Genomic DNA, 24632 nt, shown 5'->3' with positions numbered 1-24632 from the left:
AATGGTTTCAATTTTACATCTGCGTAAGAGAGACCAAACCCTTCGCCACAAAGGTACAAACCAAGCAAGTCCACGGGAGAGCACGTCAGCTGTCCCTGCTCCTCAGGGCCTGCTGTACTGTGTAGACTCTGTGAGCAGCTCAGTATGGAATGGTAGAAGAAAGAGTCAGCCATAAAGTGCTAGTTTGTTTGAGGAACAAGTGAGAAGTTTGATTACCAAAGCATGTCAAATGTCTGAGCCCAGCTCTGCGCACTGCTTGTCTGATATGTGGTTAGCTAACGACTCTATGATGTCAAGGAGGAGGAGCTGACTCAGGGAGCGGAGATTTGGCAACTTGGAGACCTTCAAGGAAAAGAAAAACAGAACAGAAAAAGAACAGAAAAAAATTAAAGCCCTCCCCAAATCAAAGCTGAGGTAGCACCAGTTCACCCCAGCCACCCCATGGGAAACAGGCAGGTCAGGCAAGCCAGAGCCTGGGCATGTACAGCATGAAATCCCAGTCCCGGGCTCCAGTCATGACTTCCTGCACTTGGAATCCAGTTTCAGACTGCTGCATGGAGGGGATGGGAACGGAGAACAGCAGAAACGCTGACCCCAGCACTGCCTCTCTGAGAAAGGAGGGTAATTACTGCTTCTATTGACAAGTCCACTGCTAATGGATGCCAACTAAGCACTTCCCTGAAAGCAAAGTTGGGCACCAGCACAGCCGTGAACTTTGAAGTCGGTGTGTTGCTACTGAGAACGTGACTTAGGACCTGATCTCTTCACCCTGCTCCTATGGAGAGGCCATGCTTAGTGTCCATGCTGGTGGTGCTGGCATTCCTCCTGCAGTCAAGGCAGGTCACTGGCAGCCAACAAAAACCTTCACCGCATCAGATACATGAGCATCTACAACAAGCTTTATGCTCTTAGACTGTTCAGAAGCTCAACTGTTACCAAAAAGGAGCTCTACACATTCCTTCCTTCTCCACAACCTCACAGTCATGAGCCAGGAATCCCTCTTTCTAGACCTATTAACATACATGCCCAGCCTTGAAGGCAGACTCTGCCTAAAAGCCTGACTACTTGCCCAACCTGTACTCACTGATCTAATAGAAGATTATCACCTCACTCTAAGCTTGACTGTGATAAAGAATAAAGATGTCCTGAGCATCTTTTGAGGCCCAGGAAGGAAATGGCTGAGATGCTTCCAGAAAGAGCTCAGGACACGTGCTTGAAGTAATAATATCCCCAACGTAAAGGTCTATGACGACTGGGAGGGAAAGGGACTCCTGTAACACGGGTGGGAATCCTGCCCCAGCACCGAGGCATGCACCGTGGAGGAACAGATCAGGGTGTCAGTACAAACACTTCAGAACAGCAGTTTTATTGGGCATTTTGCACAATACTGACACACAAGAGCCTAAACCCACGTTGCCCAAAGCAGCAAACCTCTGGGAACAGCTCTGCCATTAACGTTCTTACTGGGGGGGGGAACTCCTTGACAGTCCGCACTGAGAACAGCATTATCAAGCTGGAAGAACAGGAGATGCCAAGGGCCATCCACCTGGCCTGTCCAAGCCTCCATGACCCACGGGGCTGGCACAGCTAGAACAGAGCCCCCTTCAGAGCCTGTAGCTTGCCAAGGAGCCCAGCCACACACAGAGGCACCCAGCCACTAGCCAAAAATCACACACTGAAGCCTCTCAAGCCAAAGAAAAACATTGCATAATTAAGATTTCTTCATGCACATCTGCTTGACAGGCTTCCAGCCACAGCCTGAGCAAAACTGTTCTAGCAGTCAACAGTTTAAATAGAAAACATCTCCACATACTCTGGTGAGTGGAACACAACTGAGGAACGCCCTTTTTAGCTCAAATCTCAGAGATGTCGCAATGCTCGTTTCCCCCCAGCACGTTCTGGTGAGTTTGTGCCAACCTGTTTGTCTTCCTGTGGCCTCCCCGGGAAGCTGAGACCATGAGATCTCAGCTCTCAGGGACTGTAACCCCAGGAGACATCCCAACTGCCTGTAACTCACAGCAGGACCATTCTCCATCCCCTGCTGAAGCTGGGCCACACTCTGCAGGAGCCATGAGGCCAGAAGAAAATCCACCCGATGAAGGCAGGGGCTGTAACCTCATGCTGGGAGCGCAATTCCTGGGTGCTGGCTCCACTCTCAAAGCTGTTCATGCATTTTCAGCTATTTCTGGATGTAAAATGCATTGCACTTGGGCAACTTAGGCATTTAATAAAGAGCCTGAACAGCTCCCTCTGTCTCATCTCCAGATACAGACTGGACAGAGCAAGCGCTCTCCTTCCCCACGGGCAGCGGCGGGAGGATTGTGAGTTTAAATACACCAAAGAGAGTGAACTACCTGAATCCTAACTTGGGAATTATTATCAATAAGCGCACAGCATCCAGAAATCCCAATTCCTGTGATTTATCTACCAGTTTCGACGACGTTGATACATTATGCAATGAACTGGTGACTGCTGGGAAACTCTCATGGAGGGATCGTATCTCACAAGAACAACTAAACAACAATACCCTCATTCTCTCAAGTGAGGACAGGAATATCAGCACATCAGGCTCTTGACCTTTGCTATCCATCACCCCACGTATCAGAACATGGAAACTACAGAAAGCCCAGCCAGGACATGGTAATTTGCCTTCTGGGCACATGACAGTATAACATCTATGAGAGAATACTTGAAGAGAAATAGGAACAGCACACTCATAACCGCCAGTGAAAGAGAGATTTGTGCCCTCAATATATCACAAACTTATCTTGCTATACACAGGAGAACCCAACAATGGCATGACACAAAATCAACAGCTGGAACAAGTGGAAATGGAAACAATTCTGGGTAACTTCTGTTTTGGAAGGTCTTCACATTTCCAGACCCTGCTGTTCTAGTCTTTCATTTATTTTTGGTGTTTAAACTACGCCTGGCAGACTTGCCAGGGAGTACCAGCAACACTCAGCCAGCTCTCAGCTGTCTCACATGAGAGAGAGTGAAATGGATTCCTATGTTAATGTGTCTTTAACCAACGCAGTGACAGAGGACAGCAGCTCTCAAAAGCCCCAGAAAAGATGCAACCAACCTTGGTGAACTGGTGAACGATGATGTGCAGGCAGTGCCTCTTCATGTCCAGCGCCTGGGTCTTGTCAGCTGCCTCTAAAATCTAGAGCAAAAGCAATGATGTGATCTTCCTTCTGCATAGCTCAGTGCACAGACACTGTTCTGACTCAGCTGAGGCAATTCCTCTAAGCTAGGGAAACATCTCCATTTTTCATTACAAACCTGAATCTTCTCTGAACTACTGAAAAATAAAGCCTTGGATTTAAATGTATTGAGTCCTCAGGAGACAATCAGTAGGAAACTGCAGATCTGTTTCAGAGCCAGGCTCCCTGAAGTGCCTGAGTGAGGCTGGCAAGAGTCAAAAGCTGCTAATGCTGGAATTGATTCTGCTTGTGTTGCAGAGGGCTCGGCCTGCCTACCTAGTAGATGGCATTGTAGGCTTCCTTATCACAGAATACTCTTTGTTAGCTTAAACTTCATTGCCAGATCCTCTTAGCATTTACTGATAAAACAAGATTAATGGCACCTGCACATCACTGTTTGCCCTGGTACAAATGTTTACCACAAAAGGGTTTGGAGTTGAGTGCAGAGCACATGGTACCTCTTATAAAGACCCTTAGAAACACTGGTCTGCAGTGGGGGATGAGGAACATTGGCCAGTTGAGCAATATCTACTAAACAGTTCAGCACAGGAGCACTAGTGACACAAAAAGCAGGTAAGGAGACAAACCCACTGAAGCCTGTGCTCCTACACACGTGTCATCCACGCAGGGCCACTGGCATTAGAAGAGTTTGTGCGGTCTCAGTGGATGTGAGTTTGGAGGCAACTCAGTGAACCCGGCACTAGAGGTACCCAGCTGACCAGAGCCATTTCCTGTGTCTAAGTCAAGCGACTCATTAAAGCTGCCTGGGGACAATTACCTGTAGTACATTCTCCACTGTGACATTCATTTCTAGGTTCTGCTTACAATAGGCTTGCAGTCTGTTGTTGGAGAAGCCGTAATAGTAAGGTGCAGCAAAGAGGTAGCTGTTCATCTCATTAAGGAAAAAACCATAAAGCAACAGTGGCAGAAGTTAAAATGCAGTGCCTGCTAATGCAGCCTTGACCAGCAATCTCCCCAGGCCCTGCCTGGCAAGCTAGAGCAAAAGGAAGGTGAGCTGCTCTACGTGCACTTTAGGCAGATACTTCAATTACTTTAGACGTAAGGATACAGGGAGTCCTCAGGAGGCATGTTTACTTCCCCATAATAAATGTATCGGAGCATCGATTCAAAAGCTTGCTTGCTGGGAACCATTTCACCTATAGAAATATTCACTTGCCCATCTTCTGGCATGAAGGAACGGAACATGGCTTCGAAGTAACTGGAAAAGGAGGTAAAACTGCTGTACACATTCTGCAGAGACATGGTTTATCCCAGTATTGTTCAGAGGCTGCTATTAAGCACTGCAGCTTCCAAAGAAGCAAATTCAGGTGACAACCTGGGCAAACCCACTGCTAAATTGTTGGTTTTATATGTCTGCCTGTGAGAGAACTCCAAATATAATCTCCCTGATTTCCATCAGCACCACCCGAAATTTGTCTCTGTTTCTTGAAAATTAGGACACACGGTGCTTTGATTTTTGTCCAATTTGCATAAGACCCAGTAGAGAGCTTAAAGCATTATGAATTTTCTTGGTATCCACAGGCTGCTAATCATGCAGGGGTGTGTTAAGAGCTGTGAAATGCTTCTGGTAAAATACCACGGTAACTAATACTGAGTAGTATTTCTGGGACTAGACAAAAATTGTGACAGTGTTTGGAACAGCAATTTTATGTGCACACTTAATGTTTGGCAGAACATAAAGGTGCAGGTACACAGAACACGCAAGCAAAGGACAGACCCCCTTCACTGCCATACTGAGGAGGGAGAAAAGTCCCCACCTTCAGAAGGGTGAACCTGCCTCTGCAACAAAGCACGGGAACGATCTAGTCTCTGTTATGCACCATTTTTTGCTAAGCTTACTCATACCCAGTCTTAAATACCAGCAAGGGAGAAAGAGATTCAAATTTCAGGTGATTCAAAACGGATGTTCACCATCAGAAGACTCTTTCTGACCTCAGTGGACATCTGCTGCTTTCCACTTCACTGAAATCACCTCATGTTTTACACCCTCTTTCCTTTCCTGTGATTGTACAGATTCTTTGTCTTGCACTGCAGCTTCTTACACATCCTCTAAAGAACCTCTCCAGTTTTAATTTCCTTGATCCTTCCCTGCTGGGTATCAAATTGAAAAAAACAAGCCATTTAACCACTGATGCTCAAAGGCTTAATACACTTACTAAGCAAAGATGCATCTTGCACTTTATGTGGATACAAAGTTCCTCCCTGTCTTCTAGAAGAGGCAGCTGCCCCACAGACTGCACAGCACTGCACTAGACACAGCCAATGTCTGTTAGAGGTTTGGTACGCAGCGCCTCACCTGGAGCGGGCGGCCAGGATGGCTTTATGTGCTGGCCGAGGGTGGCCGTCCAAGAGAAGGATGATATCACAGAACTCAGTCCCAGCTCCTTCCAGGTAAGCCTTCATGTCCTGAATTAAAGATGTTCCTGAAAGTTAATGTAATGGGATAGTTCAGGATGTGATTGTTGCAGATGACCAGGTACTATCAAACTAATACATGGCAAAGCCATAGCTCCAGCCCCTCTTTCCTTTGTTTCCTAGACAATTAGCAATGCAACAGCTACAGGTTGGGCAAGAAGAGATTCGGAGCAGCCTGAGGAGAAGGACTTGGGGGTGTTGGTTGATGAGAAACTGAACATGAGCTGGCTTCAGTGTGCGCTTGCAGCCCAGAAACCACCCGTGTCCTGGGCTGCATCAAGAGAAGCGTGACCAGCAGGTCGAAGGAGGTGATCCTGCCCCTCTGCTCTGGTCTTGTGAGACCTCACTTGGAATATTGTGTCCAGTTCTGGTGTCCTCAACATAAAAAGGACGGTGAGCGGCTGGAGCAAGTCCAGAGGAGGCCACGAGGATGCCCAGGGGCTGGTGCAGCTCCCTTATGGAGACAGGCTGAGAACATTGGGGCTGTTCAGCCTGGAGAAGAGAAGCTGCTGGAGACCTCAGAGCAGCTTCTAGTGTCTGAAGGGGGCTACAAGGATGCTGGAGATGGACCTTCATCAGGGACTGGAATGGTGGGACAAGGGGTGATGGGTTCAAACTGAAACAGGGGAAGTTTAGGTTAGATCTAAGGAAGAAGTTCTTTACAGTGAGGGTGGTGAGGCACTGGAATGGGTTGCCCAAGGAAGTTGTGAATGCTCCATCCCTGGCAGTGTTCAAGGCCAGGTTGGACAGAGCCTTGGGTAACATGGTCTAGTGTGAGGTGTCCCTGCCCATGGCAGGGGGGTTGGAACTAGGTGATCTTAAGGTCCTTTCCAACCCAAACCATTCTGTGATTCAAACCCAGCACAACTAATGAGGTTATAAAGCAGGAAGGTTACCGATGTCAAGCGGCTGATCGGAATGTGTTCGAACAGGAGGCTGCTGCTTTCTCCGCACAATCTCCACTATGAGGGATGAAGAAAGATGCTCGAACTCCTTCATCATTATTACCTGATTAAAATGTGACTCCTTCACCACAAAGTTCAGGCAATGTTCCTTAAAAGAAACACCAAACCAGGATTAATAACAAACTGATGGTTTACCCTCTGGAGTCATCCCACAGCATCACATACATGTTACACGTGTAAACAACCACTGTTTTCTTACAACCCTCCACATGGGTCCTGCAGCTGGAGCTATCAGTGACCTCCTCACTAAGGGACCATTTCAGCTCCTGCTTGAACAGGAAATTCAGGACAACTCTAAGCATCTAGAAAAACCTGACTAAGAAATAATAAGGAGGAAAAGATTCATTGTCTCCCATCTAGCTGCTCTGAAATAGGAATCTCAGGAGACGCTGGAAACCTCACAGGGCTAACTAAGATTGGTTGCTATCTCATAATAATTCTTTACACAATTAGAAACCAAAAGTTAATTAGAAGACTGAAAAGGACTCAACACTCTCCATTAAGGATACAAACAGTGTGCAGGATTTCCTTGTGTGGACTGTGCCTTAACCCTCTCTGTAAAGGCTGCAACAGTCTGGAAGAGTCTTGTAGGCTCCTGTATGACAAACTTGCTGTCACAGCAAATCAGCCTGGACGTATCTGCTCTACCCTGACTTTCAGCACAGCCCGTGACCCACTGCATAGAGAACTGCAGACACGTTCTGGTTTTCAGCAGAGTGATTTTCAGATCGAAGCCATGAAAACAGAATTTAGCTTTTACATTATACCCAGCAGAAAGAACCTGTTTGCAGAGTCTGTATAGAACAGTGGGAACAGAAAATGCACTGGTTCCATCCTGCTGTAGTGAGAGTGAACTGATGAAGAGCCAAAGTCACTCTGCCCTCTACATCCTACAGGGCAGATATGCAAAAATACCACTTAGTGAAAAAACCCACATAATATTCGTGAGCAACTGCAGGCCAGCCCCCACTAACATACCCTCAAGCAACTACAATTATAGGGAAGAACTGAATTTGCAAAAGCCAATAGCTTTTGCAAAACATTTATTACATAAATCCCATTTGTTAAACTTTCTCATCAGTTCCTCTGTATGCATACTGTGAGCACCTTTAGCTGATCCAGCTGGAGCTTGTTGGCATTTTCACACACAATGAGCACATTCTGCAGATCCACGGATGCTTCAATATATTGAAGGCAGAGCTGTTCCAGGCGAGAGAGCTTGAAGTTTAAAGCTAGTTTGTATACATCCATAATAAGTAACACATCCTGCACATGCCCTGCAAGCACAAGAGATAAGGATGCTGGAGAGCTCAGTTTATCTTGACAATCTGCATTATGATTTTTTAAAACCCTCAAAAGAAAGTGAGGTCTCTAAACCCACTGACAAGCTCCAAAGCCAGCAGCCCGATGTTCCCAAGCTGCTAACAGCCCTGCTGCAGCCCTTGGTTTGGATGCAGTATTAGCAATCAGCTCCCTGGTTCTGACAGACCCTTATGAAGGTGCTTTGTGCTTGTGCTGGAAGAAAGGGCTGAAGTAAGGGAGGGGCAGTGGGGATCCTCGCAGGCTACTGCAATGGGACTACTGGGACAGCAACTCAAGGAATAATCCTCCACAGCCTTTGCTTTCCTCACAGAAGATCTGTGGCCATCTGCTGTAACTCCTTTTTGATAGAGAAAAGCCTTCTTGCATGTCACATGCCTGCCCGGTGTCTAATTGGAAAATCCCATTTGATAAGCATGCCCAATTCTATTAGCTCAGCCTCTGGAAGGATCCCCAAGGTGCTGCTCTCTGAACTGAGAGGAATGACTAGGAATACAAATGGTCAGGACAGGGCCATTGGAGGATCCCAGCAGAAAGGTGTTTGATGGGCTGGGGGAAGGGTAGCAGGCTGCCTGGGAAGCCTGTAACAAAGGGAAGAGCTCAGTATGTCCTTCGTCTGATCCTGAGGGATCAGTGAACTGCTGGAGAGCAGGATCTGGCAATGTCAGCAGACACCAATGAGAAGCTTCCCTCATCCCCATTAATTAGGCTTGCTCTCAGACAGGCCAGCTTTCAGGGAAAGCCTTGGAGCAACTGCATACAAATCATTCTTTTCCTGAGAATTACCTTTTATAGCAAGGGAAGATTGTGGACTGAAGCTCAAGCAAACCTTTCAGCATTAGGATAGACGTATCTTGCTTTACTTTATGGTGCCATGTGGCTACAGCTTCCCCAGCCCCTCCACCTGGAGTTCCCCCGGGTAGCCACTCTGACTCCCACAGCCCAGCACACCTCATCACTCAAGCAAAGCCATGAGATTTGCTGCGTGGGAGCTGAGAGATCTCTGGCTATTACCTCCCAGCCTGCAAGTGTCTGTAACCCGGGGATCTTCAGTGAATGCATCAGATCGATTTTTCCTTTCTTGAGGCATTCTTTTGGATTGGCATTTTGGAAAGATGATAAATCCTCCCTTGCTTTGCCTTTCTGTGTGGGCTCAGTTTGCAGTGGACCAAAACAATGCCAGAAAAAAGGAATAAGCCTACGCAGGATCCATGGTCCTTGCAGGCAGGCTGCTCCATGTGCAGAACACCACCACGCCTTTGGGTTTTGGCTGTGGTTTATCGATCATCTGCAAATGCTTGATCCTAGTCTGGGTCAAAGTAACTTTGCTCCCCAAAGTAAGTTTGCAAAGTAAGTTTGCTCCCCAGCTGTGGCAGGTTTCTAACCCTCTGCCCTACCTTTGCGAGGGTACTTGATTTTATCTGTGTACAGGAACTGCATGAGCACCTCGAAGGGCTGCGCCTCAGCCTCGCGGATGGGCACTTCCAGCAGCGGCTGCAGGCGGCACAACTTGACATTCCCACCAATCCCATCCCGCTGACACGTCGCATGTCCCTCGTCTTCAATATCTTGCTTTGATTTCTAATGAGATGGAACAAACAAACATGGCAACAAGGCTGTGTCAGCTCACACACGTTACTGTCAAAGCAGAGGAAAGAGCCTTCTCATGACTGCACTCTTCAGGATCCGAGATCTCATTATCTTCAAGATTATCTTCACAAAGACAAGGAATTCATATGTCTTAGGCTTACTGTTCCATATCCACTGACAAACATGGATCAGAACAAACGGGAGCTCCTGGATAAAGCTCAAAAGCAGGGCCTCAGGAAAGGCGACGAATGAATGTTCTGCCCTCAGCAGAACAGCATTTCCCCTTGGAGGAGGAAGATGAAGGAGTAGGTTCCACAGACCCATGCTTTGCAAAGTCAGAGCTCAAAGTGCTGCTCAGATGTATTTTAAGCCACTTTGTTACTTCCAGGTTTCACTTTGACAACCTCTCCCTCCAGCCTTACCCAGTGAAGATGGAGGGCTGTGGGGTGGCAAAGCAATTAACTAAGGGGCAATGAGGCACCCATACGTCTTACTGCAGGTTATGTGCTACCAGTTCCTCAAGAGCAGTCAAATATTTGCTGTTAAAAAGCTGTAAGTAGCGAAAATTAACAGAGAGACCAGACCTTCAACTCTGGAAAAAGTCAGGAAATACTAAGGTAAAGGGAACAGAGCCAGCTCCAAACCTTAAAGCTGCCTCCCCTCTGATCTGTCTGATCTCGCCGGCCACTCCCGAGGACGTGCACCTTCTGCCCTCCCCAGAGGAAGGGGTATCCCCAGGGATACTCCACAAGATTAGAACCTAGACAGCTACGAGAGCTCCCAAGAACCACAGTGCCAAATCCAGATAACTGGATTAACTTTGGCTCCTCCATGTTACGCTCCTCACCCGGCCTGATACACATCCAGCAGCCAGTGTTAATGCTGATTATCCTCTTTCCTTCCCTTGCTCCAGAGCACCTCAGCATCAGGTTCTGCTCTGGTCCCACAGCTGTCTCAGCAGATACTGGTTTTGTTTGCTGACAACCTTATGTCCAAAACGGGGCAGAATAAGCATCCCCCTGCCACGAGATCACTTCTCTCTAATACTCACCTGTTTCAGCCTCTCCCTTGCCTGCATGATCTTCTTTTTCAGCCACTTGCAGCGAGCTGTAACAATTGCTGTGTGCCCTCGGACTCGTTCTTCCTTCTGTCACAGGCAAAGGAGGAAAACATATTGAACTTCTATACCCAAATCTCATGGTGGTGGTGGCAGATGGCAGAAGTCATAGAAACCTGGGCTGAGCTTCAGGTTACTGTACATTCAGTTGTAGTTAGAATCAAAGGCAGCCTTGCATTCGCCCTGCACATGCAGATGAAATCCAATACTTACTAAAGCCTAATGGCAAACACCATTTGGAAAGAGTCTTTGTGATGTTCACTGAGTGGAAGCTGCTGTGTAGGTTCAGTGTCACAGATATTGCTTCTTATTGTTGCATCTGAGTTTTGGTTTCATTTTCTACTTTATGTCAGTAATTAAAATTGCTCTTGAAATGATCTGCAAACCACTGACCTGCTCTTTCCAGGGGGACAGCTGGGACCTCAACTGAGTACAGAGGGCATTAGTACCATTTTCATATTACAACTATACATACTGTGCTGTGGCAAACTGGGGTCATGTCTCAGTGATCCACAGATCTGCTCAGTTTAAAAGTTTCTCCTTTGCAGCTTTAGAAATTTATGTGGATGAGTGTAACTTAAGCAGAGAGACAGCACCTTCACCGCTGCCACTGCTCTTCAAGCTTCACTCCCAGGGTTTCTGGCCCCATCTCTGTACAATCTGTCCCCAGCACAGGATACACACACCCTAACACCCCCGCTGGCACCTTTTCAGTAAATTCTACTCACCTCTCCCAAAACAAACTCCAAGTCACTGAACTGCCTGTTCTCCCACAGCCTTCCGTAGTCTTCATGGAGAGTGCATTTAGGGTAACAGGAAAACTAGAAAAAATAACCCCCCACAGAAGACAGAATTAATTTCACATGGCTCTGCCCAAAAGCACTGTTACATGTGTTATGAGTGGATTTTCTGATTAACTTGACCCCAAGGTAGTATATATAGAAGAAAATAACAAGCAACCCAAACACCTGCAAGGGCCTGCTCTATGGTGGGGGTAACAAAAGAGATCACAGGGCAAGATGGAAGATTTGGGTCTCATTTGAACTGCAAAGGCTGCCTGCAGGAGCCAAACCATGTCTGGAGACAGAGGATTCACACAGAACTGGTGGGGATGGTTGAGCAGGTTTAGCAGTGAGCTGTCAGTGAATTACCTGGAACCTGTACATCTCTCCACTCCTGATGTTATTGTCCACAGTGCCACCAAAGATGTACATAGCATCTGAGATAACAGCTGCTGCATGGAAGAGTCTCCCACTGGGTAACTGGGGAAAGAAAAGGACAAAATAGGGGAGGGAATAAATAAAAGCCTTTTTTTTTTTCCTCCTCACAAAAAAAGGACCTGCAACAGATCAATAATGAGAAGGGAAAAATCAGCATAGACTGAAGTGACACAAACACTCACATCCTAAGAGTGACATTTATTATCTTTTAGGGTTGTTTCCTCGTGTACCTAGAACATACTTCCACTAACATTTAAAAACACCTTGTAAATCAGAATGGTACCTACACAGGACTCTATATATCACCGTAGTTACAAAATACATCATTTATCAAACTCAGACTCAACGCTAAGTTTTACATAGAAAAATACACCCCACTTCTAGAAATAAAGACACTCTGCAAACCACTGTGCAAACCCCGAGCTTATTCCAAATCCTGTCAAGAACGTGAATGGTGAATGATCATCTAACTCAGCAGGATGCTCAACTGGAGGCTTGTAAGCACTCGCCTTGCCCGCAGCTCGCTGTGGCTGACCCATCTGGCCAACGAGTGCCTCCAGCAGTGCCAAGTCATGCACAAAGCCCAACGTTGGAGACGCTTCCAGAGCTGGCACCACAGAGCCAATCCTGTCTCCATCATGCCAGGTCCACAGAGCATAAAGCCACCCCATGCTGCAGGAAGCCCCAGCTATTTATAGGGCTGAGGGATCACACCATTCCATGCAACACACACTTCACCTTGGAACTGTAAAATCAGATGATTTCTGAAGCAGGAAGGAGTCACTGCGAGTCGAAGCTGCTGTGACCCTCCTGCACAGGACAGACCTCATCGTTTTTACCCGTTTCTTCTGAGGTTACACAAAGGTAGCTGATCACATTAGCACATCTCACTGAGATATCTCACATCAAGTCCTCAAGTGGTGATAGAACCACCTTTCCCCCTCCCCAGTTCCATCAGGCTTGTTTTGTCTTCCAGGCAGCAAAATCGCATTAAATCTCTGCCTACGAAATAAAAAGCCCTCTGGTACAAGAAATCTTCTCTCCTTGTACATATTTATAGGCACCACTCAAGTAAGCTCAGACACGAAACAAGATTATGTTTATCTGCAGAGCCACATTTTCCAGGAAGCCATGCTGACTGGCATTTCTCATTACCACCGACTTACCCTTTCACCACAGCATCACACAACGGCCTCATTTAGCTTGTTACTCACCAGACTTTCCATGAGTTTTTCTTTTCTTCAGACTACAGCTTTTAAGGACACAACCCCCCTGCAGCAGCCAGGACCTGGTTGCTTTTTCCCCCTCAGATGTACAAACCACAGATTTGGTCACCTCGAAGGCACGTTTGTGTGCGCCTGTTGAACAAGCCATCGCGATTCCTCTGCATAAACAAGGAACCTTCTGTCTCCAGCAAACTTCATGGATAATTCATCAAAGAAACTTTAAAGTTGGTGCTAATAAATACTGTAATAGGAAGATTATGGAATAATATTGATCTATTACATTCCTGTTCCATAGCTCTCCAAAAGAGAATGAGATCATAGAGTCATAATAATTGTTTAGGTGGGAAGGGACCTTAAAGCCCATCCAGTTCCAACCCCCTGCCACGGGCAGGGACACCTTCCACTAGAGCAGGTTGCTCCAAGCCCCTATGTCCAATCCAGACACCTATTTCCATACAACTAGAAGGGCTGATGTCAGCTGTATTTTAAGTATCTTTCTTACAACTAACTCTGCAGCCAAAAACAAACAAAAAAGAACTATTCTGCTGGAAACCAAATGCAGCCACCTGGTTCACAAGGTTCTTTTCAAGCTGGAACCTTTGCTTTCCAAAGCAGATCTCATCAGTCACCTCTGCTTCCCTTTCAGTTTACCCTCCCACACTGCTGCCTTGCTTCGAGCCATCACTTTCAAAATCAAAGTATTTCAGAAGGGGTTTTGTATCTCTTTGCATCTCTCGTGCTCAGACTCACTCCATATCCTGTCTAGACAGTTTGTCCTGTGATGGTTCATCAGGGTTCTGACTTGACTTACAAAGCTGTGCATTAAGTGTTGCTGCCTCTGTATTAGAGCACCCAGCAAACATTCAGCTAGTTGAGATTACAGCCCTGAGCATCATCTCTGGGGCTGATTCCACATACCTTAAAATAAACTTAGTTAAACCTGTGCAAACCCTTTCACTGATTTACATTCTGACCTTACCAGGAATACATCCAGCTTCACTTGAAGCCCTTAATAAATTAAGTTGAATCAACGTAAAAGTAAAATGAAATCAAATGAGTAGTTTCCACTTGGGGGTCAATACTAGTTTTCTACATGCAATTTAGAACTCGCGTGTGTAGCGTCAAGGCTTAAAGGGTTCTTAGATTGCAGTTCATGCTGAAATAGCTCCAGTAAATTTCAAGGAGAGAAGAAAGGAGTGGAGGAGGAAAAGCATTTGCAAGGCTGGAATTTACTTCTCCCTCCTGGAATAAATTTAATTTGCATTTTTGAAGCCTTCACTTCCAAGTGTTTCTTTATTTACCTCGGAGTCTGCCGTAGGTGGATGTTTAACTGCTGTTGTGCCGAAATCTAAACCAAATACATCCGAGAGTTTTTGAAACCACATTCTTCTGAGGGCAAGGAGGGAGCTCCTTCAAGGCCAGATACTCTCTCAGCCACATCTGGATAGGACACCTGGTTACAAGATCTACAAACAATAGTGTGTAGAAGTATAGATGGGAAGTGTGAGAGACTGGGCACGGAGCACATCCCGCTGGGGCTGAAGCTCCAGGACACGTGGGATCAGTCCAGAGGAAGCACCATGGGCTTGGCGGGAGCCTACCACTGTGATTGAGCAGTTCAACACATCAGTTGTGTAGTTTTCTTATGCTTTTTGCAATGCCAGAGGTATAAAGCAATTAAAATCTTGTGCACTAATTGCTTCTTTTCTGCCCTCTTCTGCCCTTAGTTCTTCATGAGAAGCTGAGGGGGTTGTTTAGGGCAAGTGGGAAGAATTCAGATGCTGAACAGAGGTGGCAGGAGGGTCAGCTATTCCCACAGCCTGGACCAGCTTCCCACCTCGTGGCTTGATGGGAAAGCAGGGCAGATTGATGGTCACAAGGCTGTCAGTGTCAAGGCTGACAATGCATTAGGAAGGTGATGCAGTAAAACCTTTTCTACAGCTGACAGGTTACACCCGGCGCGAGGGTGGGCAACGTGCACACACACTGTATGTTGTTCTCACCTCGGGCTGTTTCAGTGTGTATCTTCCATCTCCTACTCAGTTCTCAAAGCATTTCCAGCATGTTTTCAGTGTTTCTTCAGACTGAAATGTCAGCACTATGTGCAATACTAGGAAATGGGTAAAATCAAATCCATGGCAGTTGTTCCAAGGCTTTTCTTTCTCATTCTCTCAGCTTCTCACAACCCTTCTTATATTTACAGAATAAATTTATAATCGTGTAAATTTTAACTCTCCTCACACTCAGATATGAACGAGCAGGTATTAAGGAAGCTGACTGTTGTGCTTCAAAGGCAGTAAAGATGTGCTCAGATCTCCTTCACAATCTAGGAACATTGAGGAGCCTCTCTAGCTTCCAGTAGGACTAAAAACTCTAAGCCAAAATGAAAGAAAAATACCTAAAACCATCAACAAACCAACGTGGTGAACCAACATAAACCAAAAGGTAAAAACACTGGCACAGGGTGCCCAGAGAAGCTGTGGCTGCCCCATCCCTGGCAGTGTTCAAGGCCAGGTTGGACACAGGGGCTTGGAGCAACCTGCTCTAGTGGAAGGTGTCCCTGCCCGGGGCAGGGGTTGGGACTGGATGAGTTTTAAGGTCCCTTCCAACACAAACCAGGCTGGGATTCTATGAAAAAAAACCACATCTTCTTCCTCTGGAACTGGAAGAAAACCATAAGCTACAACAGGTTCAAATGATTTGTCACTTGTGGTAGCTGTTTATACTCAAGAGATGCTGCTATACTATCAAACCAGGCAACAGCACGAAACTCTCTGAACAGATGGGCAGACAGAGCTTTGGATAGTCTTTAAGTTCAAGGAGGTTTAAGGATTTAAAATGTTTTCACACACTGGGTGCAGAAAATCTATCTGCTTTTCAGACAAGCAGAACTGTCTGGAGCAGCTCACATGCTGGAGGCTGCAATTCAGAAGGGCTTAGCTAGGCTGGAAAAATGGGCTGAAGGGCACCTCATGACATTCTGCCAAGTCCTGCCCCTGCTCTGAGCACGAGGTTAGACTCAAAACCTCTGGAAGTCCCTTCCAACCTACTGCTTTTGTGATCCTAAGACTTCCTCCTGTTTGTTAACACGCTCCAGGTGTGGAAGCCCAGCTCAGCTCTTGTTACGGTGGAAATTTATGTCTAACATGGAAATTCAGCCTTTCCTTTTCCCCTCTTATTTTCCACACAAGAAAAAAGGGAATTAAAAATCTATCACAGATACCTGGAAAGGACCTGGCCAAAGGCTATTTCCATTCCTCTGCCCCAACATGTGAAGCAGTTAATACAGAACAGGGATTGCCACGGATTATGGCAGAGGACAGAAAGTTGAAGGCCATGATGAAGAAACCTACAAACCAGAATAAATCACTAGATACAAAACCAAAGTCACAATAACAAAAGCTTGTTGCAATATCAGCTCTTCTGGAGATTTTGAAGTTCTGGTTATGGTAAGTACGAAGGGATGGGGCAGTGGACATCACTTGATTTCTGCTCTACACTGAGGATGAGATTTTTCCATTCATTGGAGAACACAGCATGGGAACAGGGAAGTTGATCCTTTAACAGTGACATTCAAACATGTGCTGTTACAACTGCAAAAGTCAGAATACGAGCCAACCTGTAACTTATTTACAGCTATAATATTTCCTTTAAAATAATCTTAATATATCAGTTGGAGATTGAAATAATAGTGTCATATCCCCCCGTTCCTCACAATCTGTGAACTTTCATTTCCTTTTCTTTTTTAGCCTATTTCTACTTTCAACTTGAAGCCGTTGGATCTTGCCTTATCTTTTCCCAATAGATGAAACAGCCTCTGTTCCCCAGAGACTCCATCTCACTGCTGGCCACTGTGTTTCCCAACCTTCAATCATTCGCAGGTTTCTTCTCTGAATAACCTTGATGTGTGAACACAACATGGTGAGTTCAGGAAGATCTACCTAATAAACATGGGGGTAACAGTTATGTTACTAAACGATAGTACACTCTGTTGGCTTCTGGAGCCAAGAATATCAGCAGCACTTCCAGCCATTTTACATTACAGGGAGCTTGTCTCAGCTACCCACAATGACTAAAGTTTTTAAGTCATTGTTTCCAGGGGTACTGTAAAGGGAAACTATTAAGCACAGACCACACACCCTGTTCTCAGATATTCTGCTTTACATACATACTGAAACACGTAACATTTCTGTCCAACTTAAGAACCACCACTCTGAGTGGAGTGTTATTTTCATCACTAATTGGCAAAACTCTGGACAATGAGTAGGGATCAGGGGAAAGCTGTGACTTGCTCTTTTCTTTCAAAGTCATTGGCAAAAGTTTATAGTGGTGCAATGACAAGAACCAGCCCCTAAACGACTTCAGCAGAGTAACTACTCCTCGTTCAAACCCTTATTTCCTATCTTCCAGTTATCCAACTTTATACCCATTTAACATGAGTCATACTAATGCTGTTTTGTTCTGATTTCTTACTGGTGAGCAAGCTACATAAACATATTCCTTCTGCTATCACCCACATAAGCCCACATTCTGCTCTCTCTGGGGAAGAACTCTGTAAAGGCACGTAACGAACATCCCTCACGAAGGAGATGAACAGAGAGTTGACAAACAGAAATCACATTGTGCAACAGCCTTGACTAGTGACTCTGACAGCCAGGTTTGTACAAACTCCACCACTTCCAAGCTGTGTCTCTCAGCACAACCTGAACAGATCACTGGTATGGAGACCCTGAAAGCTGTACAAAAGATCTTCTGAGAAGGATGCAAGTCTGAGCACTACCTATTGCTTAGGAACATCAGTCTTCTCTTTGGACTGTGAAATGCTAAATTCTATCTCTCCTCACAGAACATGAGACCCTGACAGCTACACTCGCCACATCTGACAGCAGATCTTGTTAGGGGCCTCACTGCAGGAATTCAGGGTTTTGTTCACATAATAACATGCTTCTTTTGCCTGAGGATACCTCAGTGGGTGTAACTGATCTCTGCACAGGGAGACTGTGGCAGACTCATCCACAGTGGGATGAGTAAGTCCTTTTAATCTTTCTTAGCTGCCCACAAACCACGTCAGTGTAATCCCTGTGAAAAACTCCAGAACTGTACCTCACAGTAAAGCCAGAAAGGTTACCAATACATTCATCTCCCTTTTTGCTTATTAAAAGAAAACTAAAGAGCTCTGAAAGTCAGAAATTCATATTTCTCTTGGCTTTGAAAGGTTGCTCACTAGTACCTGCACCCACTGGGAGACGGTGGGAATCCGCCTGGATTCACAGTGTAACTGTCCCAGACAGTGGCCTTCTTAAAGCACTGCAAGGAACAAGAATTCTCCTCCTCCTCCTGTGGCACTTTGTCCTCTATAAGGTAGTGGCTGTTTCTAAACATCTCTTCTGATTCTGTGGGGCTGTGCCCACAAATGGATGTGCAATCCCCTCCGAGACCTCCAGTTCCTCTGCTGTAGAGCAAACCATGAGTGCTGTTTGCATGCTTCTGTCTGTCTGCTGGGGTGCAACTGGGCAAGATGGGGCATTTTCCCTCTTACTGCCTCCTGGTATTTTATGCTGTTCCAGCCTTCTTCAGAAAGCCAAGGAAAACTCAAGGGCAATAAAACAAATATATTAAAATTCTTTTTAAATCCTCTGCTAGCCCTATATAAAGGAAATCCAGCAGCTCAGGAAGCTTTGGCATTGTTGTACAGGAGCCATCAGTTCAGTTGGACTCAGATGTGATACTCCTCTGCCTGCCTTAGAAAAGCAGAACCCCCAGTTGTGAAGGTCATCTAACAGTAAAGACAGAGAACAGCTCTCTAAAATACATATGTACATATATTATAGTGTCAAGGTGAAGGTATAAGGAGCTATGACTGCAACTGTGCAGATCAGAAAGCATGTTTGATATTCATTTTGGAGACATCCTAAAAGCACAAAATAGAAGTTCCTTGTTTATTTTTGGAGCACTGACCTGTTTCATTTTAGTTCCCCCTTTTCTACTTATTAAGCCATTTTCCCATCCTCCATGTGAGGCACCATCAACAATTCTGAGAGACCTGGCAGAGAAGTAGAAGAGGACCTAGCACAGGCCCATTGCCAGACTTGTTTCCAGGTTTTGTTCTACCTGTTCACCCAAAATGCAGCCAATGCTGGACTGTCTCAGTGCCTGAGACTTGGTTGCTGCCTAGTTCATGCAATACTCATCTCTCTCAGGCGCAACCTTCATCTCTGCAGTCCTCCACAGAACACACAGACATCTACTATTTCTTCCCACAGATCAGCTAAACACTAAACCCACTGTTAAATCAGCTGAAGTATTTCAACATGGCTTAAGGTTAAAACCTATTAAAGTTAACAAATGCAGCCAATATAGCCATTCTAAATCCAGGATACAGATGTTAGTACAGGCTTCTTCTCATCTGGGGTGTTCACTTGGCCCTTGGTGGTTACTGCCTCTTTATGCTCATGTAAAGAACCCAGGTTTTTTAATTTAGATATCTTATTAATGCAAATATGGTCAAAAAAGCCATGTCTGAGCCTCCCTGTGATCTCTACCATTATTTTACAGTCATACCTTCATAAGCAAACACTTCACACTTGCCCTAAAAGGGAAATGCTATTCTGTGTAATTACAGAATTTCTAAGATGTTACACACAGAGGCATTATTACAGTGGAACAATCAAAACCTCATCTAGTTTGGAATTCTGCTTCAACAGCATCACGCAGCCGACCACAGAACCACTGGTCCACACAGTGAATTCATCACTAAGCTTTGTTAAAGAGTGATTGACTCAACAATTACAAGTGTTTGATGGTATTTCTTTAAACAGTACAAAGCAAAGTTTTAAATGTGTCAACACTGACTCATTTTTAAAGACTGTTGCCCACAATATTTCAGCTGCTCAGCTCCTGGTGGGAAGGAGCTAAAAGTCAATGTCCTTGTCAAAAACACATCCTTGGCCTCACAGCATAAAATGGGCAAAGCATAAAAGGAAACACCAAGAGCTGAAGGTTTTACCTCACTGTCTGGGCTGGGCTGGATAACTTCCCAGGTCTGCGAGTCCACGTCGTAGCAGTGAAGCTCGTTGGGCAGCGTGTTATCTGCAGCACCACCAAACACATAGAGATGCCGGTCGAACGCAACCATCGTGTGGCCGTAGCGTCGTTGTGGAGGAGGGGGGGAGCCTCGAAGCAAGTGCTCGGTGGGAATCCGGGTCCAACTGAGGCATTGAACATGAAACAGCATATAGAAAACAATAAGTTTTCTAACTCTCAGGTTGTAAGAATAAAGGAGCTCCTTTACGGTACCTTCCAGAACCTGCATGAGAACAGGCAACGACTCATCCTGATCTCTGTCAGCTCCGTGTTGCTAAACTTCCAACTGAAGATGTGATAAAGCCAACGTGGTTCCCTCACCCAGATGCAGACCCAGATGTAAACCCCAGCAAAAAGACCACAACTTGGCAAGGAATCTGTGATCTACTACCCACTTTAACAGCTAATCCTCCTAAGTAAAGAGCACCATTGATACCATACCCCATTTTGACAGGGCACTACTTATTACAGCAGCATGATTTCAGCCAAGGTCTGGAGGCCATCAGCTATTGTTTCACTTGTGGTTCCACTTCAGCCAGTAACCAGGCAGACCAGGCTGTCAGAACAGACCACAGAACAACTTTCAGAGAGCTACTATTTGGCATCCCATTCTGAATACACCAAGACTCACACTTACTGTTTAAAGTGTGAGTATTCCTTTTGTCCTTTTGATTTCTGTTCATCAGCTGAACAAGACCAATCTGATGCACTAACAGATGGTCCACACCTCACCTCCACTTCCTCACCATGAGATGCAGTATTCTTTCTCAACACCCTTAAGTATGTGCATTTCTCAACTCAAGTAGTAAAGGATCAGGTGGATTTTGTGTGATTTATCTGTCTACACTTACATCTTTTCCTTGAACTCAAACTGGAAGAGATTATTGGTAATCTTTGCTCCACTCTGGCCTGAGAAAACAAACATCTTGTCTTTGCAAACAGCCACAGGGAAATTACAGCACGAAGGAGGAATTTCACCACTTTGTTCAATCTGAAAGAGAATGAAGTTCAAAATGAAGAAGGTATTATTGCAGTGCACCACTGCACGTGCTGAGGATGCTGCAGCACCATGCAGCTCACCAGCAGATGATTTTTACTACGGAGAAAAAGCATGGGAGGCCACACTTCTAGAGCCCCAGTGCTGTCAGGATCAGACATCTGGACAGCCAGCCAGCAAAGCTCCCAGTGGATACAGTGGGAAATGCAGTCCCTTTCCACAGGGAGCATGGCCAGTTCATGTTCACGTTCACGTTCACAGGCAAAAAGCAAAGTTCATGTACGCTTGGTTTTCCAAATGCACCAACAAAATCATGTTGAAGGGTTTCTGCTCACCTGTGTGACAAATACATTCTGCAGAGAGCAGTGCTGCCCAGCACAGGCCATCTTAAATAACTCCATATGAAAACCAAGAAAGAAATTCTACGTGTTAACTGAAAGTAGAGCTTCTTACCTCTTCCCAGCACGTTAGCTCTCTATCCTGGAGGCCAATTGTCCACATATCATTTAACCTATGTCATAATACAAAAATGCTTGATTTAGAAATAGGTTTGGGGTTTTTTTTCCAGTAGTTTTTAGCTCCTACTTCCACTGGCAGAAAAAAACCCAATCCTATTAAAGTCTTTTTGTCCTATACCTACATTTAATACCATCACCTCAAGCCTGCTTTAGCATCTTTCTGGTTACAAGTATTCTACAGTTACACGCAGCAATTTTGCCTGGAGCTTAAGGATTTGAGCTATTCACTCTTCAGGATTCAGGAGTATTAACAGAAATACCCCTTACTACCCTGCTACCTTCTGCCCATCCCTACTAGCTCCTAGGATGGAACACAGTAGAGATTTGTGTGGCTGAATCCCACCTTCACTGCTGAGAGAACGGAGCAGGCAACCTGACACATCACTGACTGCTTCCTATCTGACTAGGCTTTTCCCAGGACAAGTTACTCACAGTATAACTACAGATGATTCCTTTTGTCCTAATCTGCCCGAGGCTCCTGGTCCACAAAAAGCCATTTTTTAACGTGATTAGATGTATTTAACATAAATTAGACAGCTCCTCTCACCAAATCCCTCCTTCCAGCTACTCGAGGTCCTGGGGGAACTCCCTAAGCTGGGACTGAGCAACTCCACACAGTCATGCCTCTCCCTCCAATTCCTCCTCCAGAAATAAAGCAAAATGCTCGTTTGCCAAATTTCAAAGATCTTTCAGCATCTTTACAACCAAGGCACGGATGTCACATCACACATCCACAGCCCGTCTGACTCACCAGGTTTTTAGGTTTTAAACACACACTGACTCGAACTGGGTGAACTGCAGAAATGTGACACTCAACAACAGGCTTTTTGCAAAGCTCCAGTTATGGGCTTAAATCACTCGGGGTATGAAAACATCTCTACAGAGGTGAAAAGCGAGGCACCAGGATTTTACAACAGCAGCCGGGAGCGATCCCAGCACGTACCGTGCGTTGCCGTCGTATCCTGCAAAGATCCACAGCTTGTCACTATACACTGTTGCACCGTGAGCTGACCTGGCAACTGGCAACCTGCAGTTGAGAAAAGCAATTAAAACATTCTCAGATCACCTGCAGAGGTGCTGTAAGTAAGACCTAGGTGAGGGCTAAAAGGCACATGTATGAAGCATAAAGTACCCGACACTAAGTGGCTTCAAGGGGTGAGATCGAGAGGGCTCCTGAGAAGCAAAACCCTCAAGAAAAGAGCAAACCCAGATTTTTATCTTCTCCAATCTTCGTGGGTTTTTACTAAATCAGCCAAGAAGCATTGAACAAAACTGCAACACCACAAGGCCATCAGCTTGTCTGAGGTCATTTGTGCAGTACCCACACTCGTAACCATAGGGAAAGGACATATGAGTTTGGAATACAGGAGTAAGACTCACTCTCCAGAACATCAGAAGTTGCTAGAACAACCAGAAAGAGAATTTACTGACGTGGTCTAAATGTGCACAAACTCAGCTCTGAGAAGTAACACGCTACTAGGTCTGATTTTGCCTTAGAAGGCTGAATCTCAGGAACCTGTGTTCAACAGAGCCAATGTACATCATCGGCTCATCCATCTGGTTCTGAATGCACTAGTGTGCACACACGTCACGAGTGTGAGCATCTCAGAGCACCCAGAAAGCCCAACTTTAGTCTGAAAACAACGTGCAGATTTAACTACAAATGAGCTTCCAAGTGGTTTCTGATACAACTAAATTGAAACTATGAGGGAAGAGCCAATGTCATGTTAACCTTGGAAAAGAAACAATTCAAAAGAAAACGCTTCCTTTGCTCTCATCCCTTTTGTCACAGAAATGAAACACGAGGAATGTGGTTTGGTCACATTTCTAGCAGAGCCCACACAAAAACCCCTCCTTTTCAGAACACTTGAATCAAGAAAGCAGAGCAGAAATCATCCCTCAGCCTTAACACCAGCACTGGCACCAATTCCAGCTGTGCCACCGTCAGTGTCTGCTGTGTTAAGCGCAAGGCGCCGTGAAGAGGGGGGCAGTGATGCCAGCTCCTTACCTCCCTTCAGTCTTCCACTCAGTCCACTGTCCAGTTGCAAACTTGTATTCAAAGAGATCGTTCTTATTCTTCAGGTTGGAATTGGAATAAATGTCTCCAGTGTAGCCACCTGGGCAACAGGAATTCCATTGGACTCAGATGCAATCGAGCACTCACACTTCTAGTTGTTATGTTAGAAGAAAACTTAAGTTTAGTTCACACAAAGAGAGGTATTTGGCTAATGGACTCCTACAGGTGGGAGACTCCTCCACTCCTACCCCTAAAGAAACGCTGTGGGAATGAGTTTCGAGTTGTCTTTACTTTAGACAAAAGTGTTTCCAGGCTGAGGTTGGAATCAGTGTTAAGACATGGAAAATACTGGATTTGCTACAGAGATCTCACGATACTTCCTAAAAATCTCTCATTCTTCCTTCTAAACAACCCTACCAGTGCATTTACCATCCCAAGCAGACACCACTGCAACCTGCCTTACCGAACACGAACATGCTGCTCCCATAGACCACAGCCGAGTGGTGATAGCGCGGTGCTGGCGGGGTCCCCGTGGTGAAAGCCCTGCACGACACGAGAACAGCAGCGCTCAAACACCCTCTTTGTGCTGCGGGGACTCGCAGCTATTGCGCAGAGCCAAAAAAGAAACAATTGCTACAAGTTTTTCTGCTGTTCCCGAGGGTTTTCTCTGGTTTTGGTTTCTTCATTAAAGCGTCGCAGATTTTATGACACACTGAGCACTACGAGCATGTTACATCCCGACGCGGCTGAAACGTGTTCGGCAGAGACAGCAAGCGAGGCACAAGGGAGGCGCAGGTGAGATGGCAGAGCCTGCGCAGGCCAGAGCAAAGACACGGCCCCACTGAGCCCCACTGGCACATTTCCTGCCCCAAGGGGGGCAGCAGCGCAGCCCCTTTGCCCCTGCGCCCTCCCAGCACCCCGCAGGGTGCGCGGGCAG

The 24632-nt window shown here is 45.8% G+C and overlaps 1 protein-coding gene across 1 annotated transcript; it reads right to left on the bottom strand.

Moving 5' to 3' along the window:
* On the bottom strand, window positions 1-24297 carry LZTR1 (leucine-zipper-like transcription regulator 1; the record flags this gene model as incomplete). The annotated part of the gene is given in 19 exon segments (XM_010009189.1): window positions 1-342; window positions 3086-3166; window positions 3985-4090; window positions 4276-4425; window positions 5524-5650; window positions 6539-6695; window positions 7715-7884; window positions 9325-9508; window positions 10569-10664; window positions 11363-11455; window positions 11786-11896; window positions 14382-14464; window positions 14467-14533; window positions 20087-20288; window positions 21015-21154; window positions 21614-21671; window positions 22622-22705; window positions 23687-23795; window positions 24159-24297. Coding segments are annotated over 19 exon segments (2274 nt in total), but the record flags the coding sequence as incomplete, so codon positions are not given.
* Window positions 24298-24632: the final 335 nt, after the last annotated feature.

Source organism: Nestor notabilis, unplaced genomic scaffold, assembly GCF_000696875.1.
Source record: "Nestor notabilis isolate BGI_N333 unplaced genomic scaffold, ASM69687v1 scaffold25262, whole genome shotgun sequence".
Taxonomy (NCBI): Eukaryota; Metazoa; Chordata; class Aves; order Psittaciformes; family Psittacidae; genus Nestor; species Nestor notabilis.
Note: the sequence above shows the minus strand (reverse complement) of the source record. Positions and strands in the feature narration are given on the sequence as shown.